At 35.6% G+C, this 23434-nt stretch overlaps 4 protein-coding genes and 1 pseudogene across 7 annotated transcripts; 1 reads left to right on the plus strand and 4 right to left on the minus strand.

The window, feature by feature from the left end:
* Positions 1 to 785: 785 nt before the first annotated feature.
* Positions 786 to 8204, minus strand: LOC140044652 (uncharacterized; annotated as a pseudogene).
* A 341-nt stretch (positions 8205 to 8545) lies between these two features.
* On the minus strand, positions 8546 to 17571 carry LOC140046970 (uncharacterized). Of its 4 annotated transcripts, none has more exons than XM_072091946.1 (8): positions 17465 to 17571; positions 14116 to 14315; positions 12751 to 13632; positions 12138 to 12276; positions 11785 to 11952; positions 11175 to 11311; positions 10604 to 10695; positions 8546 to 10289 (listed from the first exon to the last, which is right to left on the minus strand). In XM_072091946.1, the coding sequence occupies exons 2-8, from the start codon at positions 14270 to 14272 to the stop codon at positions 10068 to 10070; spliced, it is 1797 nt and encodes a 598-aa protein (XP_071948047.1). In that variant the 5' UTR covers positions 14273 to 14315; positions 17465 to 17571; the 3' UTR covers positions 8546 to 10067. The 4 variants fall into 4 exon arrangements, with proteins under 4 accessions (XP_071948047.1, XP_071947893.1, XP_071947967.1 ...); XM_072091792.1 differs by having other exon boundaries at positions 8663 to 10289; positions 12598 to 13632; XM_072091866.1 differs by lacking the exon at positions 17465 to 17571 and having other exon boundaries at positions 8663 to 10289; positions 12598 to 13632; positions 14116 to 14352.
* LOC140047300 (D-glutamate cyclase, mitochondrial-like) lies at positions 14604 to 17455 on the minus strand. Its single transcript, XM_072092273.1, has one exon. It carries the CDS (start codon positions 17358 to 17360, stop codon positions 15540 to 15542), a length of 1821 nt encoding a protein of 606 aa, XP_071948374.1. The 5' UTR covers positions 17361 to 17455; the 3' UTR covers positions 14604 to 15539.
* LOC140047445 (uncharacterized) lies at positions 17474 to 21436 on the minus strand. The gene is made up of 5 exons (XM_072092517.1): positions 21230 to 21436; positions 20546 to 20776; positions 20001 to 20100; positions 18381 to 18448; positions 17474 to 17605 (listed from the first exon to the last, which is right to left on the minus strand). Exons 1-5 carry the CDS (start codon positions 21344 to 21346, stop codon positions 17474 to 17476), a joined length of 648 nt encoding a protein of 215 aa, XP_071948618.1. The 5' UTR covers positions 21347 to 21436.
* LOC140047370 (mitochondrial protein C2orf69 homolog) lies at positions 21383 to 23422 on the plus strand. Its single transcript, XM_072092401.1, has 2 exons — positions 21383 to 21830; positions 22253 to 23422. The coding sequence occupies exons 1-2, from the start codon at positions 21621 to 21623 to the stop codon at positions 23024 to 23026; spliced, it is 984 nt and encodes a 327-aa protein (XP_071948502.1). The 5' UTR covers positions 21383 to 21620; the 3' UTR covers positions 23027 to 23422.
* Positions 23423 to 23434: the final 12 nt, after the last annotated feature.

Below are 23434 nucleotides of genomic sequence, written 5' to 3' on the forward strand. Positions count from 1 at the left end.
GTTCCGGCTTAGTCACTAAGTCAAGGGCACTTTGTTTTCTTATTGCAGCAAATAATAAGTTTCTTAAATCATAGACGATTTAAAACTTTATTTTCTATAACCATTTTACAAGAGATTCTTCATTTCATATATGTTGTGTCTATAGGCACACAGCCTCCAAAAAATACAGGGAAGGTTTCACCTCCCGACATCAGGGACGGTGTCACCTTCAGACATCAGAGAAGGTTTCACCTTCAGACATTAGGAAGGGTGTCACCTCCAGACATCAGAAAAGGTGTTACATCCAGACATCAGGGAAGGTGTCACCTACTGACATTAGGGAAGGTGTCACCTTCAGACATCAGGAAAGGTGTCATCTCCAGACGTCAGGGAATGTTTCACCTCCAGACACCAGGAAAGGTTTCACCTCCAGACATCTGGGAAGGTGCCACATCCAGACATCAGGAAAGGTGTCATCTTTAGACATCAGGAAGGTGTCACCTTTAGATATCAATAAAGGTATCACCTTCAGACATCAAGAAAGATATCACCTCCAGAGGTCAGGGAATGTTTTACCTCCAGACATCAAGAAAGGTATCACCTCCAGAGGTCAGAGAATGTTTTACCTCCAGACATAAGGGTTAATGTTTCAACTCCAGACATCAGGGATGTTGTTTCTGACAAAACTCTACAAAAATAGATGGTTTCGAACTTTCTTAATACAAATTGAATACTAATAATACACAATATGAATTTCCATTTGAAATACAGTAATTGGATTAAAAATAATTATTAATACACACAAGTTAACGAATATTATAGTTTCCCAATATTGAGAAATATCATTATGATCATTTAGATACATTCTCTATAGGCATATTCTCTGATCTAAAATATACGCAACAGCGCCTGATGTTTTTAGCTTTCGTGGCTGCTTAAACTGGTTAAATGTAGCTGTAGAATTGCTAATGATGAAATTCCTCATTTTTGCAAATCCACCTGGCTTCACGACAATGACTTCCATTGTTCCGATTCCGTTTTGGGAACGCCACACTTTGTAGAGGGCCGCCAATTTGCAAAGTTCAGCATCAAACTAGGAAATTTAGAAATGTGGATATATTACAATTAATGATATTATTGTTATGAGCGCAAATCACATGGCAACTGGAAGAGGCCGGCAGCGTTCGGATTGTTGCTCCGTAGCGGAACAATTAAATACAGCGCACTCTACAGTTTAGTTTTCATTTTCATAATATCTATAGGCCTATCTCATCATTCTGATAAGAGTTCAATAGAACCATATCGAATGTAAATAGTTGAAACCAACGCAACATGATATGAAATCAACCAATCAAATCAAATCAATTCCAAACTTGTCGCAGAGGCGCAAATAACTTGGCCAATGATCAGCGACGGCATTTATGAATGAAAATCGTCGAATATTTGTAAAAATTACGAAATTCAACTTACTATTGTGCTTATGTTTCCAATATTCTTAACTGCGTTTCCCGTAGCTTCCAATTCGACGAATACTACATAGTAATATGGACCTTGCCGCTTACAAGAATCTGAACATGAAAAAGATATTTCCTATTTTGCATGCATTGATCATCGATCATTACCATTTGTATTTATCGATCATTACCATTTGTATTGATCGATCATTACCATTTGTATTGATCGATCATTACCATTTGTATTGATCGATCATTACCATTTGTATTGATCGATCATTACCATTTGTATTTATCGATCATTACCATTTGTATTGATCGATCATTACCATTTGTATTGATCGATCATTACCATTTGTATTGATCGATCATTACCATTTGTATTGATCGATCATTACCATTTGTATTGATCGATCATTACCATTTGTATTTATCGATCATTACCGTTTGTATTTATCGATCATTACCATTTGTATTTATCGATCATTACCATTTGTATTAATCGATCATTACCATTTGTATTGACCGAACATTACCATTAATAATGATCGATCATTACCATTTGTATTGATCGATCATTACCTTTTGTATTAATCGATCATTACCATTTGTATTGATCGATCATTACCATTTGTATTGATCGATCATTACCATTTGTTTTGATCGATCATTACCGTTTGTATTTATCGATCATTACCGTTTGTATTTATCGATCATTACTATTTGTATTGATCGATCATTACCATTTGTATTTATCGATCATAACCATTTGTATTGATCGATCATTACCATTTGTATTTATCAATCATTACCATTTGTATTGATAAATAACTGCAGGGTCGATGTATACATTCATTGATTGGAACCGATTGCCAGCGGTATAGAAATATAATGGTTGGTTGTATGCATGACGAGGCCTATATTAATTTATTGATCGCATTTGACCAGATTTTATCGATTAGAACATTAAATCTGAAACGTGTACAGTACCTGGCATCAATAAGCTTTCAGCACAAGCATAGTCAATAAGTTTAATTCCTGAAAACTGTTTCACTGTGTTCTCCAGAGCCTTATGCATAGACACTTCATCAACCTTCTCTCCACGAAGGCTCAGCAACTGGCCGCATCTGTGAACAATCGATAGAAGACCACACCAAATATATCGATAGTATACTTAACTCTTGCTATGTATGATATGAAATATTAGATTTGGCAAATGATTCATTTACTTTTATACAGTAATAATATATTTATAATTTTCCTAAAATTAAGAAATTAATAAGACTATCGATATTTTTTTTACAGTTTGTCAATTTTTAAATCTAAAGTTCTTAAAGCTTTAATTTTTACTTTTTGTATGTTTCATTCAGTTTTAGCGTATATTTTTATATCTAAAAAGGCATTTTTCGCTGTTGGATGTAGAAAAAAAACAACAAAAAATTGAAAAAAAACCAAAAATTATAATCAATGAATGTTAACTGCGCCAACATGTTTGCGATACTAATTTTCCATTTACAAAAACTAGCTTCACCGCACCAGTGTAGACATTTTAAAGTCAAATAACTATTTGACTTTAAAATGTCTACACTGGTGCTATATCAAATTATTATTTGTGTTTTCTTGTTTGATATACCTGTACTGAAACTCAACAACAGGAGACTCATTGTAAAAATATACTACTTTGATGACGTCACCAAATCGAAATCGACATATTCCACCACACAGTTACTGACTACAAGCTCATATATTTGTCCAACTTTTACCTGGTCTCCAAAAAATGTGTCTGGATTATTTTCTTCACTGAATAAAAAAATATAGGAAAATATTATTTTCTGTCCATGACAGAGATACACATATGACATTAAGGAAACGTGCATCATTAATAAAACTATATTAAAAAATATATATAAATATAAGCAATGATAACAATGTGCACGACTTACCATTGTTCAACCGGAATAAACTCAAATAAAATTACATCGGGAATCAAAGTGTAACGATGAGGTGGCGGTCTAAGAATAGTTAGATTAATACCATATAAGCCTTCAGTACCTAAATATTGCGGCGAGATAAAAGCTACGCCTACAGTAAAAGATATTTGTGGTTAGTACGGTACGGATAGGTATATAAACATATAGCTACTGAACATTGTTTAACTTAACGAAAGTTATAGTATAGTACCTAGTCTGGGTTTCTGATGGAGTTTTGACTTGATATTAATACAGAGATAAATATTTTGGCACATATGGCGTTTCATATGTAGAGCTTGAGCTTGTGAACTCTTTATTTTCAGACAAAAATGGAAACGTCGACTGGTGGATTAACATAGCAAAAAATAAATAATAATAAATACAGACTTGGAGCAAGTCTATATAGTACCATTGACAATGTGTTCATTTTTCCATGGTATTACTGATAATAAAAATGTGAGACATATGGAATATTGATGCTCGGATAGGCCTAGAGTTAGGTCTATATTATGTGATTGATCAAAACTCAATCCAATAGTACAAATTGAATCTATCTAAAGCACAATATGTATTTATACCTAACTTTGTTCTGTTACCATAAAATTAAATCACCTTTCATGTAGGTATTCTGGAGCGGGTCGGCACATCTGTTGAGATCTGTTCCAACACGAACAGACAGTTTAGGCCATATTCTTTTGCTTATTCCGTCGAAGCTTTTTTGAAATTCTTTTCTCAAGAAATGGCCTCTATCCGGGTTGAATTTACCTTTTAATTTCTCTTCTAGATCTTCACGAACGTCTACAGGAATATCTAACTTCGACCATAATGAACCTTTTTCGATGTCTGTTAGCATATGTTCCCAGTGTGTTTCGAGTGTTTTAAAAGCCGTTAGTATTATCGGTGTGAATAGACCATTCATTTCCTTTAAAAATCTATCACGAATACCAAATAACATGTGAACGTAACACGCTTCAAACTCAGTTGAAATGTCAAATCCTAAAATTGGTGTAGAATAGATTTGTAAGTACTTCTTGTAGGATGGAGTCATCGCTGATCCAGGCTGTACAGGAATGCCGCTTTCAGAAGGTAATCCCTTGGCGCAACAAAAATATAAATTCTCCGTTGCAATGGATTAACTGTTCCTCTAAATGTATTGCATAAAGTGCTACGTGCTATGAATGCGACAGGCTTTGCAAAATACCAAAAGCTTACATCTGTATATGGTATTTTCTTTCCTTTTCCCGTAGTTCCCGATGTCAGTGTCAGTCTGACAACGTCATCCTTTGTCATAACGTTTGTTTCTCCGGCGCAGATGCGATCAACGTAATTCTCATAGTGACTATACGTTGTCAACGGATGCCTCGTCTTGAATTCCTCAAGACTGTTGATATCACCAAGATGAAACTCTTTGCCATATACGGTATTTGTATTATATCGAAGCCCGTTGATGATATATTTTTCTTGTGTCTCTCTGAATTTCTTTGTTTGCCTCTCAAACGAATTCAACACGAAAAAAGACGTAATTTGGAATACTATGTTTCTCCAATAGAGTAGATATAGGGATGATGCATCTAGATGATCAGACCATGTCAGTGAAGATATGTGTACAAGACACACTGCCAAAACAGTACAAAACAAGAGTATAATAGCTAAAATTAGAAAAAAAAATGATTCTAGGCAATCTACCGCATTGTGTATAAACACATTTCAACTATATATTTTACTAAGCTATACATTGATTTTTCGAGTAGAAATGACAATTGAACAAATAATTATATAAAACATGTACTTGTCCCCAAATTAAATAGTTTGTGTTTATCTTTGTATCCTCAACTATTTAACCCTTTTGTTTGTTTTCTAAATAAAAAGTTTACGAAATTTAAAAGCCATCTAATATTTCAAACCAGATTCAAAATCAACCCAGTACGAAAGTTCAAGTAGCCCACAGCACAGGTAGTCACTAACTTTTTTGTTATTTCAGAGTTCAGCCGAAAATTCGATTACATATGAGTTCTATCTAACATATTTATTTTAAGGTTTTTAATTTAGAATTGCGAATGTTGTAGTTATCTTTTTTTATCTTGCATAATATGAAAAGAAACACTGTTTTCTTCAAATAAAAGATTAAATAATGGTCTTTAAATGTTAATATGCATTTTTTATATTGTCATTATTGAAATAAAGTGAAAATAAAATTATATGATAGAGAAGTGTATAAAGTTGCCAGAAAAACTTCAATCAAGATTTCCACATTATTAATAGTGTTTTGTTACAGTAGTGTACTAAATTGTTATTTTAATCACAACCAGCAGAAATATACCGATCACCTAGCTGGCCTCTCATTACCGATCACCTAGCTGGCTTCTCATTACCGATCACCTAGCTGGCCTCTCATTACCGATCACCTAGCTGGCCTCTCATTACCGATCACCTAGCTGGCCTCTCATTACCGATCACCTAGCTGGCTTCTCATTACCGATCACCTAGCTGGCCTCTCATTACCGATCACCTAGCTGGCCTCTCATTACCGATCACCTAGCTGGCCTCTCATTACCGATCACCTAGCTGGCCTCTCATTACCGATCACCTAGCTGGCCTCTCATTACCGATCACCTAGCTGGCCTCTCATTACCGATCACCTAGCTGGCCTCTCATTACCGATCACCTAGCTGGCCTCTCATTACCGATCACCTAGCTGGCTTCTCATTACCGATCACCTAGCTGGCCTCTCATTACCGATCACCTAGCTGGCCTCTCATTACCGATCACCTAGCTGGCTTCTCATTACCGATCACCTAGCTGGCCTCTCATTACCGATCACCTAGCTGGCCTCTCATTACCGATCACCTAGCTGGCTTCTCATTACCGATCACCTAGCTGGCCTCTCATTACCGATCACCTAGCTGGCCTCTCATTACCGATCACCTAGCTGGCCTCTCATTACCGATCACCTAGCTGGCTTCTCATTACCACCGATCACCTAGCTGGCCTCTCATTACCACCGATCACCTAGCTGGCCTCTCATTACCGATCACCTAGCTGGCCTCTCATTACCGATCACCTGGCTGGCTTCTCATTACCGATCACCTAGCTGGCTTCTCATTACCGATCACCTAGCTGGCCTCTCATTACCGATCACCTAGCTGGCCTCTCATTACCGATCACCTAGCTGGCTTCTCATTACCGATCACCTAGCTGGCCTCTCATTACCGATCACCTAGCTGGCCTCTCATTACCGATCACCTAGCTGGCCTCTCATTACCGATCACCTAGCTGGCTTCTCATTACCACCGATCACCTAGCTGGCCTCTCATTACCACCGATCACCTAGCTGGCCTCTCATTACCGATCACCTAGCTGGCCTCTCATTACCGATCACCTAGCTGGCTTCTCATTACCGATCACCTAGCTGGCCTCTCATTACCGATCACCTAGCTGGCCTCTCATTACCGATCACCTAGCTGGCCTCTCATTACCGATCACCTAGCTGGCCTCTCATTACCGATCACCTAGCTGGCTTCTCATTACCGATCACCTAGCTGGCCTCTCATTACCGATCACCTAGCTGGCTTCTCATTACCGATCACCTAGCTGGCTTCTCATTACCGATCACCTAGCTGGCCTCTCATTACCGATCACCTAGCTGGCCTCTCATTACCGATCACCTAGCTGGCCTCTCATTACCGATCACCTAGCTGGCCTCTCATTACCGATCACCTAGCTGGCTTCTCATTACCGATCACCTAGCTGGCCTCTCATTACCGATCACCTAGCTGGCTTCTCATTACCGATCACCTAGCTGGCCTCTCATTACCGATCACCTAGCTGGCTTCTCATTACCGATCACCTAGCTGGCCTCTCATTACCGATCACCTAGCTGGCCTCTCATTACCGATCACCTAGCTGGCCTCTCATTACCGATCACCTAGCTGGCCTCTCATTACCGATCACCTAGCTGGCTTCTCATTACCGATCACCTAGCTGGCCTCTCATTACCGATCACCTAGCTGGCCTCTCATTACCGATCACCTAGCTGGCCTCTCATTACCGATCACCTAGCTGGCCTCTCATTACCGATCACCTAGCTGGCCTCTCATTACCGATCACCTAGCTTGCTTCTCATTACCGATCACCTAGCTGGCCTCTCATTACCGATCACCTAGCTGGCTTCTCATTACCGATCACCTAGCTGGCCTCTCATTTTTTTTTGGTTAGGTGTACTATGAACCTTATAGTCTATTGCACTGCATTTTTTTGTATGAAAATACTGGAAAAATCCCCAAAATAAAACGGGTTTTAGACTATTGCATCGATTCAGTATGTTAGGCAAAAGATCTTTAGGCAAACTTAATCATAATAAAGGTAGGCCTACTAAAGACTTTTAGTCAAAAACCATCATGCAACATTTATATTCTGATTCAAGTAAACCATATTGGTAATTAGGCCTAACACTTAAGTTTTTTTGGAAAAGTAATAAGACCAAATCAACATGAATCACGGAAGTTAAAAAGGAAATTTAAATTTATATAGACACAATCTGAAACCATTCTGCCTATAACAAAGTAAAATGGCATAAAATAGTGGAAAGCGTCATGTTGCAAAACGAGAGACGTAACTACTGATGTAGGCTTAGACGCCCATCTGGAAATCTAAAAATATCAACCATACCTTCTAGTACACGCAACACGGGTGATTCGATAGTTCGTAGGCCTAAGTTCAGAGCTACTCCAATGAAGCGGTATACACAACCTAATAGAACCAAACTACCAAGAGTACCAAGAAGAATTCTTAAGCCCCTCATTTTGTGTAATGACTAGACATTCAACGTAGTGGATCGAAATGGAATAACCCTCAAGTTCTTATTAATGTTGGGCAACATACATAGGCAAATATTTACACAACGATTGAAATCTAACATTAGATTCGATCACACCACCATGTATGAGCAACATGATACCGTTCATATTAATCATTATTTTATCATTAATGCGATATCGCTTTATTACAAATAATATCTTCTTTTATTTTCATAAAGTCTGAACAGTTAAAAGTAAAGTATGAAGTATCATATCCAGTATTATTTTCATTTGTTAGCTTACAGATATTTCAAAGTTAAGGGATAGTGTGTAACAAAATCAATGGCCGTAAATAGTTCCGAATTTTATTCTAGGAAAAATTTGTTTTTATATCTTAATAAGTATCTTTTATCAAAGTGCGCTTTTATTATACTTAGCCTACTCTTCCCATGCGAAATAACAACATAATTAAGGCAGAGAAAGACCGTGCGGAACACATTTTATTTAATGATAATAAAACTGTAGCTTATTTGTAATTATTTTATTATTTTGTCAATGAGGGTGACTAAAAACGGCACAAAGCTGACGATACAGAAATGAGAAAAAAAGATAAAAAAGGCCTATAATGATATTTATTTAAACATAGAGTATATAAACATAAACTTATCATTACAAAATATAATTGAATTTGAAACATTATGGAGCGCATTTTGAAACCCTTTTTTTGTGACATTATCTGTTCATATTTGATTGTGTGGTCAGATCATCCTTAGTGTGTTCGCATCACAATTTTTCAGACAATATGTTATGATGCAGTATTTCGGATTTAAAGGGGTAGTGAAATAAATAAGGATGGTGCATGCATTATATAGAAAACTGTCCCTCAATTTCTGTTTGAGTTCTCTCCAATTAGACATTTTAATCAGTTTACAGGCTATCAGTCCCAGAATACAAGTATTATAAGTTACAATACATCTGGAAAGTGATACTATTGTGTTTTTGTCTGTGGATATTTGAGATATGGTGTGGAAGGTATCGATCTCTTCTATTGGTCTATAAACGGCATATTAAACAAAATAAATGATAGATATTTTCAATATCTCCACTATTGCATATTTTGCATGACACGTTCCTTACGAGGACCTTGCGCCATTTTCTTTTTTCAAGATGGTGACAGCGACAAGGAAATAGTAACCCGTTCGACCACCACGAGTGCAATACGTTATTTGGGGGTCCTGGTAAGATAACAGATTAGAGGTCGACATTTACACTACAGTACACTATTTGACTGTTAGTGCATTTTCCGTCAGAGAATAAACGAAAGCTAAATTAAAATAAAATTTTAAATAGTGACACTAGCATAGTCTCAAATTATGGATCTAGCAAAGTAATATGATGTTCTTATAGCCAAACACAGTCTTAGTTTAGAAAGTATTGTATTTAGTACTTTTGTAGTTTATTTTTGTGCAAATAGCTATATACTAGCTACAGATCATGTTTATTGATTTTCAGGAAAATCGATTAATTGGTGACGTCACAAATGTTTATTAAAATCTAGAGTTATCAGTTATTCAATATGGATCAAAATGTTAGATAGAACGCCCTCTGTTGTTCTCTGCATTTTTCCATTCTCAACGCCTAATGCTGTATAAAATTTATTTCTGTCGTTTTACGGGATAACACTTTCAGTATCACATTACTGATGTTATGTGTGTGGATATAGTCACACATAAATATATAGAAAACTTAATAAAGGTACAAAACATTCTAAAACACCAAAATATTTAAAAATCAAAAAGGTCCAGTATAGGTTAAATAAAATAGGAGAAAACTAACATTTTGTACAAAATGCTTTTTAACTAGGTCCTTCAGTCTGATGCCTGACCTAAAATAAACGCGACGGTGCCTTCTGTTTTCAGTTTTCGTGGTTGTTTAAACTGATTGAAAGTAGCTGTAGAATTGTCAACGATGTAATTCTTCAGTCTTGCAAATCCACCTGGTTTGACAAAGACGACGTCTGCCGTACCGATCCCATTTTGGGAACGCCACATTTTGTACAAGGCCCCGTGCTCACAAAGTTCAGCATCCAGCTAAAGAGAAAAGACAATTAAATATTATCACTTAATTTATAAAGTCATAATGGTCACATACAAAGCATATACTGTAATATGTATATTTTTTATAATATAATTATACTATGTTGTAGCTACTGTCAATATCAGTGTAAACAGACGTTTATTTAAATATTGCATAATTCATCCATTTTCGATCAAATGTATTCATCTGCGAGTTCTATCCTTAGAAACGATATATTATTTTATTTTTTTGCCACTGTATTTTATCGTTTTCCTCTTCACTCATGTATTTCTTTGAGTTGTACTTGTGCAAACACCAATCGACTTACTAGTGTACTTATATGTTCTCCGATGTCACCTTTATTTCCTTCAACTTCCACGAACACCACATAGTAATGTGGACCTTGCCGCTTGGCAGAATCTACAGCGTATGAAAACAATATTAGGTTAGTTGATCGATTGGTTGATCGCTACCAATTTATTTTATTGATCGATTGATACATTATTTTGATCGATTTGATCATGAATTGATATCTTTATTTTTGCTAGATTTTTATATTGATTCTTTGACTTATAGGCTGATTGATTTGTAATTGATTATTGGTATAATCAAGTCGTAATTTGATAACTGATCAATATGCTTTAATTATCAATTGATAGTGATTGGCTAATCTCTGATATTGATTGATCGCTTCACGTTTTGACTAATTATTTTGATAGATTTATTGATTTTCCAAGTGATTGGAACTTATTGATATCTTTATTGACTCATGTGTACTAATTGAATAATTATTGATTTATTGATTGACCAATCGGCTTGTATATATTAATGATTGATTAATGATTATTGATTGTTGGGATGGCTGATTTACTATATGTATTGATTTACATAACATGTACCTGGCATCAGTAGGCTTTCAGCACAAGCATATTCAATAAGTGTAATCCCTGAAAACTGTTTGAATGTGTTCTCCAGAGCCTTACGCATGCAAACCTCATCAACTTTCTCTCCACGAAGGTTCATCAGTTGGCCGTATCTTAAAGGAGAGAAAAGCAAATGACACGATATTTTTGTTAATGGTTCATTTATTAATTTTAAACTATCTCTAAAGCAATATTTTAAATGTCGGAGAGAAACTTTTTAAATCATTTTTTTTTTATCTTGTGAAATGTCTATGTTATTATAGTATATATTCTTGTTATTTGTAATTTTGTTGTTGGAGAGACACACCTTACCGGTGACAGCGTTTTGTTTAATGCTTTTGTCTCTCCTCGGCTTCGTGTCTTGTACTTCATATATATATATATATATATATTTCTATGATTTGTAATTATTATTTCATGTTTATTGCCGAAATGAATAAAAAAATAAGTGACATCTATGATGTTTTTAAAAAAAACGATAACCGCTTTCCTTTTAAAATTACACTTTCGCTTTAATCTCAAGTGTGCACACTTTTGCTAGCCTATATAAACTAGTTAATTTGTTATTGCTTGAAATATATCGTACCTGTACTGAAATTCAACGACCGGGGCTTCATTGTAAAAGTCGACGACTTTAATGACGTCACCAAATCGAAATCTATATAACCCGCATGTCCAGTTACTGACTACAAGTTCATAAGTCTGTCCAACTTTGACCTGGTCTCCAAAAAATGCGTTCGCATTACTTTTTTCGCTGAATAAAAAATTTGATAGAAAAATTTAGCGTATTTAGTTAGCCGAGATAAATTGTTACACACCGTTTGTGGAACGTACGAATAAACATTAATGTAAGCCTACGCCATATCTTGATTTGGTTTAAACTATTGCCCACTTAGAAAGTTTCTGGCCCAATAAAAACATGCAATTATGACAGCTTACCTTTCCTCAATTGGAATAAACTCAAACAAAAGTGAATCTGGAACCAAAGTATAACGATGAGGTGGCGGTCTAAGAATGGTTAGATTAACACCGTAGAATCCTTCAGTCCCTACATACCGCTCGGACGCAAATGTTACGCCTGCAAAAATAAAACAATTATAACCTCGTAATTAATAAATTATAACATAGAGATATTATAGTGTTCACTAAAACTATACGTTTAAGCCTGAACGTGCCCAATGGTTACCAGTCGGATCGATTTCACAGAGATAGGCCTGCAGATCAAAACATTAGAAGCCGAAAATGACGTAGACCTATGGTAAATGATTCCACAAAAAGGAACGCTAGACTCTTATGATAACATTGTCAGCCTAGTTCCCCGTCCTATTACAGAATTTTCTAATAAGAAAAGTCGTGGAAAGTTGAACTGTATAAAAACCTATACATCAAACATCAATACCTTTCATATATGTATTGCCAATCCGCTCGGCACATCTGTTAAGATCTGTTCCAAACCAAATACGTAGTTTAGGCCATATGCGTTTGCCTATTCCGTCGAAGCCTTTCTCAAATTCTCTTCTTAAGAACTGCACTCTATCCGGATTACATTTACCTTTTAACTTCTCTTCTAGATCTGCACGGACTTCTACAGGAATATTCAACTTTGACCATAATGAACCTCTTTCGATGTCCGTTAGCATCTGTTCCCAGTGTGTTTCAAGTATTTTAAAAGCAGTTATTAGTAGCGGTGTGAACAGCACAGTCATCGATTTTAAAAATCTATCACGAATACCAAATAACAAATGAACATAACACGCTTCAAACTCATTTGAAATTTCAAAACCTGAAATTGGTGTAGAATAGATGAGTAAATACTTCTTATGGGATGGAGAAATGGTTGACCCAGCCTGTACAGAGATACCGCTTTCAGATGGTAGGCTCTTTGGACGCACGTGAAAATTAAGAGTGCGTTGAAATGGGCTGCCAGGGCTGAGCGTTTTCTTGGAAATACTTGGTGCAAGAAAAATGATAGGCTTCCCGAAACCCCAAACAGTTTGATTTGTGTACGGTATTTTCTTCCCTTTTCCCGTAGTTCCTGATGTCAGTGCCAGTCTAACAACGTCATCCTTTGTCATAACGTGTGTTTCTCCGGCGCAGATGCGATCAACGTATTTCTCATAGTGACTATAGGTGGTCAACGGATGCCTAGTTTTGAATTCCTCAAGACTGTGAATATCACCAAGATGAAACTCGTTGCCATATACGGTAGTTTGATTATAGCGTAGTCCGTGCAGGATATACTTTTCTTGTGTCTGCATGAATTTCTTTGTCTGATTTTTAAATGACTTAATCGTGAAAAAAGAGACAATCTTTGTTATCAGGCTCAGCTGGTAGATGAGATATACAGACGATGCATCTAGATGGTCAGACCATGTCAGTGACGAAATGTGGACAAAAACCAAGCCTAAGACCGTACAAAGCAGTAGTACGATTCCTGCAATTAGGAACATAGATGTAAATTAAAGTAATATAATATTATAATAAATAATAAAGAATGGTTCTCAAAGGCATATTATGCCTGTTTAGTTAGGCCTGATATAAGTACAGGTAGTAGGTATATTCTTAGAAGTTGTAACTTGACCTAAGTATAGAGACCTAATCCTCCATTTCCACTATAACAATTCATTCAGGAATAATGTCGTTTATTGCACTTATTTTCCTGATTTCAACCTGCTTGTAATGTCTCAGTACCATGGGTAACTGGAAAACCAGCTTTGCTCGTATGGTCACCCACACCAATATAGGTAATTTCACATTCACATTTCCTTTCATATTATTATTTTGAAATGGTGAATACATTGATACAGTCAGATACAGCCTAATACTACTACTGTATTGTACAACTGAACTGGGTATTAACAGATTTACATAATAATGAAGTTCCTGTTCCTAAACAATGATATTATACTCCACTCGCCTTCAAAAAACAGCAATAGTGACGACCCGTCCTCTAAATCGTACCACCACAACACAACAAAACCAGTCCACGATCTTAAAATACGATGTAAACTGCAGGCGGTAATAATACTACCTATTACACCCAAACATACCCTGGCTTGATACGTCGTCGTCATTTCGTCGTGTGAAACAGCACTTCGTTTTTATTGATAATTTGACCTACAAAGACATGAGTAATATTTTGATAGCTGTGTGCTTTTTTATAATTAAAACAACTTAAATAGAATTGTATTTAGGGCACGAGTCGATGAGGGCGAGCTTGAGCAACGAGATTATATTATGAAGAATGAAATCGTTTCAAGCGTTATTTCATTATTATTATTTTTTAATAGGCCTGAGTTCGACTCTTAGTTGTTGCCAGATTCAGTTGGTGGTAGTACCTACTACAGTGGATCATTTTGATAGCTCGAAAGTAAAAATCTGAAGTTGAATAAAATACCAACAACGTAAAATAAATGTTGTATTACCAATATGATTACCGTTTTATTTTTCATAGTTATTTTATGTCTCTCTACGTTTTGTGTACAAAAGATTATCGATTTTACTAGGTAATTTTTAACTATTCATCCACTGTCATGAAAGTGCTTAATACAAAAAATCATGTAACAACACAAAGAAAATATGATAGATCTTAGATAATTATTGGAATATCGATCAATATAAATGTGTTTGTCTGTACATGACCTTCAAAGCCAAGTATAAGGGGTATGATACTAGACATTAGGGCCTTCCTGTGAAACACGTGATTTGTCTATGACACTGGAGAAATCTAGATACCAGAATCGGATGAATCACACCGTCACTCGTTTTTCATATCATTATTTCTTTAATTATGATATCAACCATGATTGTATAGGCCTATCTTAATGTTTTATTTCTATATATTATACAGTCCATGCATACGTCGTACTATGGTGGTCATATAATTGTAGACGGCCTATTCTTTAAGATATTAAGAGATGTCTTATTAAATATTAGACGTTATTTAATAGGGCCTACATACATTAATATAATAATTACGTTTTCCTCAAATCAACCAATGGCTTTTAATTTAACCAAAGAAAACATCTGCATAATTATTAAGTAGTTACTGTATAGTTAGGAAGAATTCCCTTGTATAGTAATACAATACATTACCGGGCCTAGGCATTGAGCTATCATTATTTTTAACCAAAGAAAATATTATCTGCATAATTATTAAGTAGTTATAGTTCGGAAGAAATCCGTTGTCTAGTATTTCAATAAGTTACCGGGCCTAGACATTGACATATCATAATCAAAGAACATACTGTATCTGCATAGAGTCTATATTAAGTAGGATAGTTAGGAAGAATTCCCGCGTACAATATTTTTTTACATTGTACTACTACATAGGTCTAGATTTCAGAATATTGCTATAATATCTTGGACCATTTTACTGTGAACACCTTCAAAAGGTAACCCATCCACACTCAGTGATCTTTTACCCAGAATACCATCATATATTCCCATATCTAAAAGAACCTCTAGAGTCCGCTTCTCATTCTCAACCGTTGGTAGATGCATAACTATATCATGTTTTTGTCGCGGGAATCCGCTTGATCTCCTTACGTATCGATCGTGAATGGGGCACAAATTCAACAAGGCTACAGCTGCAGAAAGACCGTATCCTCCCCAGTTTGAAACACCGGTAGCCACCAAATAATCAGTACTCGTAACACAAGCAATCTTTTCCCCGAGCGGAATGTGTTTGTGTACTTTCTCAAACACCTTGCCCATGCCGAGTTCATTTCCGCCATCGCCTACACCGGTGGTTGATACGCCCGGTATTGATTTAGCAGCTTCGAATAACAAGTCAATGTTGACTAGATGTTTGGAGATATCTCGTCCTTTCATGGTGTAGAAACCGCCATCGGCAGCTATACCTGATCGCTCTATAGCAACGAGGTGGTCAAATCTTGGGCCTTCACTGCCAGTCAGAAATTCAGAAGCTTTAGACTTATCAATATCTGATGGACAGGTTACAACCGGGATTGGTTTGGTCAAAATTCCTTTCTCTAACAAGGAGTTTACGAACGAATTCATGACTGAATCAAAAGTACCGTCATCGGCTATAAAAGAAACTTCCTTTCCTAATGACTGCAGCATTACTGCTAAAGTAACAGCCCCTGAAAGACCATCGTTTTCATAAAGACTTGGAGTATCCACCATACACGGAAACCCAGTGACGATGGCTACTGAAGAGGCGTGTGAAAGAGATAATGCTGATTTTAGAAGATCATTTTCCACAATGAGATTGCCAATTCCACGATCACCGGGATCTGTCGCTATTAGTTTCTCCAACTTTGAGATCGTCTTTACTGTTAAATCTGAAGCCACACTAGCAGAGTATGGGTTACTCGTTAAATCTATAACACGGCTATCATCCGGATTTGTATCAGTACCATCATCTAGCGGAGTATCGCACAAATACATAGAACCTGGATTATGTGTAAACGCCATGTCAGGTTTCAATGCCTTGACGGCCTCTAGGCCTGTTACACCGCAAGCCCAAAACACCGGCACATCATTCTCTTTGAACGGCAATACAGCTCCGAAATCCGGCTTTGATATATCATTAATGCCAATAAGAGCGGGATTTCCAATGTGTATTGGAGCCCCGTGAGCTTTTTCAAGCGGACTGGTGATCCTGAATGCTGTTTCTACCAAGTTTTTAGGTATTGGACGAAGAGAAACGACTAAATTACACGCAAAAGGCCCAACTGGATAACACGGTATATTGGTGACGTACATACTGACGTTCGTGTTTTGTTCCACGTTTCTGAGTGGCACTCCAGCATCAAGAAGGCGTTGATCAAACGTGAAGCTACATCCCAGATACGACGTACAGAAATCACTAAATGCATACTTCATCAAATCACCAACTACGTCTACCTTTTTCCCATTCTCCCACACGCAGTACGCAGGAATATCAGTTCTAATGTTAGAGTCTGATTTAGAAAGAGCAGGCGCATCACACTGCCCAGGTTTCGATTGAAATAGCAACGGAAAAGCACCTGTGTTTGCCTGGCAAAACTTTTCGAAATCAACCGCGTATTTGCTAGGTAGAATCGTCAGATTGGCTTGGTAGTAGCCTTGGCATACACCAGACGTCTGGAGTTTAAAATGGTTTCCTGTTCTGATTGCTAGCCTTGCTACTCCAGGTAAAGTATTTGCAGATATCATATTAATTTATATTCTATTAATACTTGTTTTAAATTCGAAGGAAATAAACTTTTATTAATCTTAAAGTTTTATGTTTATATGTTAACATAGATTTCGTCTCTTACAGAGTTTTATCAGGCAACAACGACGTTTGCTTTTCGGAGACTTAGCAAACCGTTTACGATGTCACTTGGAAGCAAGTGTATTCTTGAATATTCGTCAGTGTTGCTGTACCTTAGCTTTGTTTGTGGATCAGTATATTTTGCCTGAAATGTAAGATAAAAAAGATTACAATAATACACAAAATACAAAAAAAAACACGAATTATAAAATACATGAGAATATGTCTCGATTAATTATTAGATTTATTGTCGATTTTTGTGTTTAAAATGATTTGCTTTTGCTAAAATATGTATGGTTTCCACAGTCACAAAGCAAGGACGTGACCTAAGGGCGTGGTGCAGAGCAAGAACGTGACCTAAGGGCGTGGTGCAGAGCAAGGACGTGACCTAAGGGTGTGGTGCAGAGCAAGGACGTAACGCAACGGAAATTATTGGACCAATCACAAGCGATAGGTTATTTGGAAATTGGACAGTGGCCAAAGTCAAATGTTCCAACAGAAAAACCTATTCTGGTGGGAAGCAACCTTAAGCAAGCATCCAGGAATGGAGTACGTTAAAATACAGAATCTATGTTAAGAGTACAAAATGCAAATTAAAGCCATTGCGTAACATTGTATTGTACATACATTTATAAAACTGTGTTATTCTATAGACCTCAATAGTACAGTTAGGATTACCGTTTTCGTGTAATCTTGGGAAAGTCGCTCATAAAGCTAGTTATGTAGTTTATTTATATTTTATTTTATCATATAATTATGAAACATGACATGTGCTGCTAGCTATAGTTTCTATATTTGATCAGAGGTTTACGTAAATAAGGACAGCCTCAGATACAAGTCGTAGATTGTGCCAAATTACGCGAGTACAATAAGCCTCATACTAAGCAATTAAAGTTCAATAAATCACATAGACAACTTACTGTTAACCCTGACAGGTCTGAATATTTCTTCGCAGGTTTAAAACTTGGTGGGGCATCAATACTACCGTCTAATATTAATAAAACAATTTTTAATGAAATATATTTAGCAGTATAAAAAGACATTTAAAGATTTGATTGATTTGATGAGTATGATTAAACTAAAAGCGAAAAACATGTGTAAAGCTCTGTCTACACTATTAAACTAGTTTGACAAAAAAAAGTGTGATATGCCCAAATAACGTAGTGATATGATATCATCACAATATCCATAATAACAACTTTATTTAAAAACGGATGCAACACTTGAATCACCATATTGGTGTTTTTCACAAGGCCGTTACTTACTACAAAACTATTTATACTATTACACAAGTTATCAATTACAGTACAAAAACAACAACAACAACAACAACAACAAAAAAAAAAGATTTCATGAAAAAATATAGAGTTTCAAGTATATTTTATCTTTGGTCATTTATCATTTTTTTAAATATATGTATATTAGGAGCTGTAATTGCATTTGAGTTTATAGCATTTAAACTATTCCATAGCTTTGCGCCAGAATACGAGAAACTTTTCTTTTTATACTCAGTGTTTGCCTTATGTAAACTTAGAATATCTTTTGATCTAGTATTATATGTTTGTTTGCGTTCATAGAATCTGTTTCTTAAGTAGGATGGTGTCAAGTTATTCATTATTTTATACATTGTGACTGCTTCGTTGTAATATTGTTTTTCTTCTAAATTAGGCCAATTTAAATCTTTGAGCGCCTGTGAGCTAGAGTCATACCTAGATGTATGTGTAATTATTTTAGCCGCTCTATTTTGGAGTACTTGGAGTTTATATTTGAGGGTTTGGTTACAACGACCCCATACTACATTGCAGTAGTCAAAATGGTGGGCTATGATAGATTTGTACATTAATGATTGAATATTTTGAGGGAAAATATTGCTGCATTTTTTTAGATAGTACAGACCTGATATTACTTTATTTTTCACCTGATCTATTTGTTTATGCCATTTTAAATTTTCATCGATAATAACACCTAATGTTTACAGTTATTTACCTTTTCAAGTTTTGTACCGTCTATATTAATATTAATATCCATGTTAATCAATTTATTTAATTTTTGATGTGTTCCTAAAATCATATATTCAGTCTTTTTAATGTTTAGACTTAATTTGTTACTTGCTAACCATAGTTGTACATGTTTTAGATCAGTATTTACTTTGCTTATTATATCGTGTATGTCTTTAGATGCATAATATAACGCAGTGTCATCTGCGTACATGCTTACATTTACATGAGAAACTGAGTTAGGTAGATCATTAATATACATGATAAATAGAAGGGGCCCTAATATTGATCCCTGAGGGATTCCACAAACACTATTAGACTTTACCGAATCAACATTGTTAATATTAGTAATATGTGTACGATTTGTTAAATAATTTTCAAACCATTTGATAACATGATTAGCAAAATTAAAATTGTGTAGTTTTTTTATTAGTATCTGGTGATTAACAGTGTCGAAAGCTTTTTTGACATCCACATAACACATTTTTTTGTCACATAATGTTTGAGTGTAAACAGAGCTTAAGTCCTCAATAAGGATCTTACATGCAATCTGGTTTTGGTTTCCAGGAGCTCTTTCAGCTGATACTATCTGCCTTAGGCTCTTCCAACCTTTGTTCTTCCTCCTTCCAACAGTTTTATCAAACTAAGAAGAAATCAAATTTGAATACTTTGTTTAAATAGCATTTTAATACCAAACTCATGTGTTTTGGAAAATAATTAGTTTACACTATATTCAAAATAATATATTATGATATAATATAAATTTACACTTCTTGGTCATTCTAATAACTTTTCTCTCTCTCTTGTGCCATCATAATCTTTAAAACTGCATGATACAAAATGTGTGATAGTTGCAACATGCTGGATAAAGCTCTATCTATACTATCAAATTTAATGTGACAAACAAATATGATGTGCCCATATATGGATATGATGATGTCATATCACCACCATTTTTAAACATATCACTACCATATCTGGGCACTTTTTTTTTGTCAAATTGGTTTGAAATGTACAGAGCTTTACACATATTAGTGTTTTGTGTATAAACAACTTTTTTTTAAGGAAGAAAGGGCAACAATACCTACCAAGTACTGTGGATTTTTAAATGGGAGCTTTGGATTGACTGATACTTTTGGAAGGCTTGCCGGTGCTTCAATTTTCTGAGCGCTGCTTGATTTTGTTTCGGTAATCACTGGTTCTTCTGTTGGTTGAACCTTTGGAGAGGTTTTGGTCACTTCAGCGACAGTTCGTAATGGTGCTTGTTTTGTAGAAACACTTGTAACTGTGTTTGTACTTTTAGTTGGTGTAGTAGAGGTCTTTGAATAAAAATGTGTGATGAATTATTTAATTATCACGCATCCTTCCTAATCTACTATCATAACCTGCTGTGTACTAGATAATAGGGTCTATCTAAATTGTAATTCCATGTAAGTACTGTTGTAAATGTAATGTAAGCCTAGCTAGACTTCTCTCTCCTCCGATCCTAGTTAAGTTGTAGTATACTAAAGTAGTAGGAGTGGGAATAGTCCTAGTCTAGTTTGACTCTCCTACCTAGGTCTATTAGTAGTACTTATAATGTACGAGCTAGGAGTAGGAGGCCCTAGGCCTGTTCCTTTGCATTTTGAAAGGAGGGAAGAAATTCTCTTTTTACGACACTTCTGTCCTTCGAGTCAAAATCGGGTCCACTTCGTCTAGGCCTAGCCTAGCTTTGGGATAAAACAATAAACTGTATCGATTAAATTTATGATACCATGTTCTGGTTCACTTACCGATGTACCTCGTCGACGTTTGGATGGAGAAGGACTTGGAATTACTTTAGATTCTTGTGTATTTTGCTGAATATTTCTGCGCGACCTTGTATTCGGTCTTGTTGAGGGCGCAGACATATTTGTTTTGAAAAAGACCTTTTTATAATTGCCAGATTTATACTTAAAATAATTATTAATTAAATGGCATTATTTTTACAACATTCATTTACTTTACTAAATTGGTAGCAGTATAATATTATCAATATATCACGAGACAATGTAAAACTTCTTTATAAAGCAACATTTGTTATTATAATTTTCAAATCATTCAATAAAGAGTTAAATAATTCGGATATCCTGTCAACATCCTTTGATGATGGATTGATTGGTGAAAGCTGGAGTTCTGGCCTCAATGGGTGTAGGTTTTAGCCTATTTTATGCCAGTAATATGGCTTCTAATGATGAACAACCTGAATGCAGAAGGATTGAACTTATTGAAGGTTTACATGGTCGCAAAAATACATTGATATCGCCTGTTCAAATGATGAATGATGCAAATTCTACCAGCTTTACAAAACAAGATAGGGAAAGCCATGTTGTGTATTTCCCAGGAGATGTCCAGGTACGTGAAAACACGTAAGGCCCCTGGGAGACATTGAGGTTGCATGAAGAAATTCTCAATCATGTGTTTGAGTAATTTTATTTAATTAATTTTTTTTTGCAAAGTAAATCTAGGAATGGAGAGTGCAGTTATTTTGTAGTAGTACTAGTAGTAATACTAATAGTAGTGTCTTTGTTACTCTATTCATTCAATCAACCTCAATTCACTTTATCACCTGAGAGTGTGTGTGGGTATCAGGGTACTTGACATTTATATTATATATAAACTGTATAATCGTCCACGTTTTATTGTGCTAGTCTTAAATTTATGTTTTTTCTATGTTTATTACATTAATAGTATTTACTAAATTGGAAATGTATTTGATTCAAATATTTAAAAAAAAACGAATTATTATCCAAAATTGTATTCTTTTTTTTATACAGACCTTTACGAAAGAAATGTCTCTGCGTAGAGTTGGTAAAAAGTGGATGAATTGGAGCTTTGAAAAGACCGCCAGAATTCTTCAACAACGCTTTCCTACTTCATGGATCTGGGTCGTCCGTCCGCACCGTGTCCACGAGTTCGTTTTCAGTTGTTTTGAAAATTTTGTCGATTGTAACATTATTGGTTCCCCGATTGAATTTGAATACAGAAATGCCACTGAACATCTTCAGCTGTTATTACAGAATGCTTGTAAAAGTCTGGAGAATATTATAAATGAACGAAGTGAAGAGGAAAACAATGAAGGTGAAACCTGTGTGCTGGATGGTAATGAAAGACTAGCAAACGAAAATCAAAAGCATATATCAGTAGATCCAACTTTACCAGTAAAACTTGTAGGTTTTAGTAAAGGCTGTGTGGTTTTAAATCAAATTGTGTTTGAGTTGAAACAATCGCTAGAATCAACCACAGAACTAAAGAACTTTGTCAAGCGAATCTCTGCAATTTATTGGCTCGATGGCGGACATTCGGGAGAAGAGAATACTTGGGTGACGGATCGGGAAACGCTAGAAGTATTAGCAAATACGGGTATCAAAATCCACGCCCATGTCACGCCATATCAGGTTGATGATGTGGCTCGGCCATGGATCGCGGAAGAACACAGAGAATTTGTAGCAGTTTTGAAGGAGTTAAAAGCTGACATTACGGATAAGATTCACTTTGAAGCAATAGAAAGGTCGCTTAAAATTCATTTTGAACTTTTAGGACATTTTTGATATCCTGTGGACATGAAAGCTCTGTCGACACTGTAAAACTAGTTTGGCAAAAAGGTGCGATATGCCCAAATATTGTAGTGATCATCATCATATGTCCATATGGGGACATCATATGTCCATATGGGCACATCACATTTGTTTTGTCACATAAAGTTTGATAGTGTGGAAAGAGCTTAAGAAGGCATAGTATGATTGAATGCAAATGATTGTGCAATATATAAAGTATTGGGAAGTCAGTATGATAATTCACTGATTTGACCACTCAATGCAGCTTAAAAATGTTTTGTTTTTAACTAGTTATAATATTATGAACAACTTCACTTCAATTTCAATAAAAAGGCTTTGTGTGTGATTAGTACGTATTATCAATTGTAAAATTATTACATACATATCTTTATGGGATATTTT

This window comes from Antedon mediterranea, chromosome 1, assembly GCF_964355755.1.
Source record: "Antedon mediterranea chromosome 1, ecAntMedi1.1, whole genome shotgun sequence".
In the NCBI taxonomy this organism is placed as follows: Eukaryota; Metazoa; Echinodermata; class Crinoidea; order Comatulida; family Antedonidae; genus Antedon; species Antedon mediterranea.

Bases quoted from the DNA above. Each gene is read 5' to 3' on its own strand.
- LOC140046970 (XM_072091792.1), bottom strand. From the start codon at position 14,272: ATGACGACGACGTATCAAGCCAGGGTATGTTTGGGTGTAATAGGTAGT. The intron at 12,277-12,597 runs GTATTGATGTTT...TTATTTTTGCAG, and splicing joins TGGCAATACATATATGAAAG to GCGTAACATTTGCGTCCGAG. The intron at 11,312-11,784 runs GTACGATATATT...CTCTCCTTTAAG, and splicing joins GTCGTTGAATTTCAGTACAG to ATACGGCCAACTGATGAACC.
- LOC140047370 (XM_072092401.1), top strand. From the start codon at position 21,621: ATGGGTGTAGGTTTTAGCCTATTTTATGCCAGTAATATGGCTTCTAAT. The intron at 21,831-22,252 runs GTACGTGAAAAC...TTTTTTATACAG, and splicing joins ATTTCCCAGGAGATGTCCAG to ACCTTTACGAAAGAAATGTC.
- LOC140047445 (XM_072092517.1), bottom strand. From the start codon at position 21,346: ATGTCTGCGCCCTCAACAAGACCGAATACAAGGTCGCGCAGAAATATT. The intron at 20,777-21,229 runs GTAAGTGAACCA...TTTTATTCAAAG, and splicing joins AACGTCGACGAGGTACATCG to ACCTCTACTACACCAACTAA. The intron at 18,449-20,000 runs GTAAGATCCTTA...TATTAATATTAG, and splicing joins AAACCAAAACCAGATTGCAT to ACGGTAGTATTGATGCCCCA.
- LOC140047300 (XM_072092273.1), bottom strand. From the start codon at position 17,360: ATGATATCTGCAAATACTTTACCTGGAGTAGCAAGGCTAGCAATCAGA.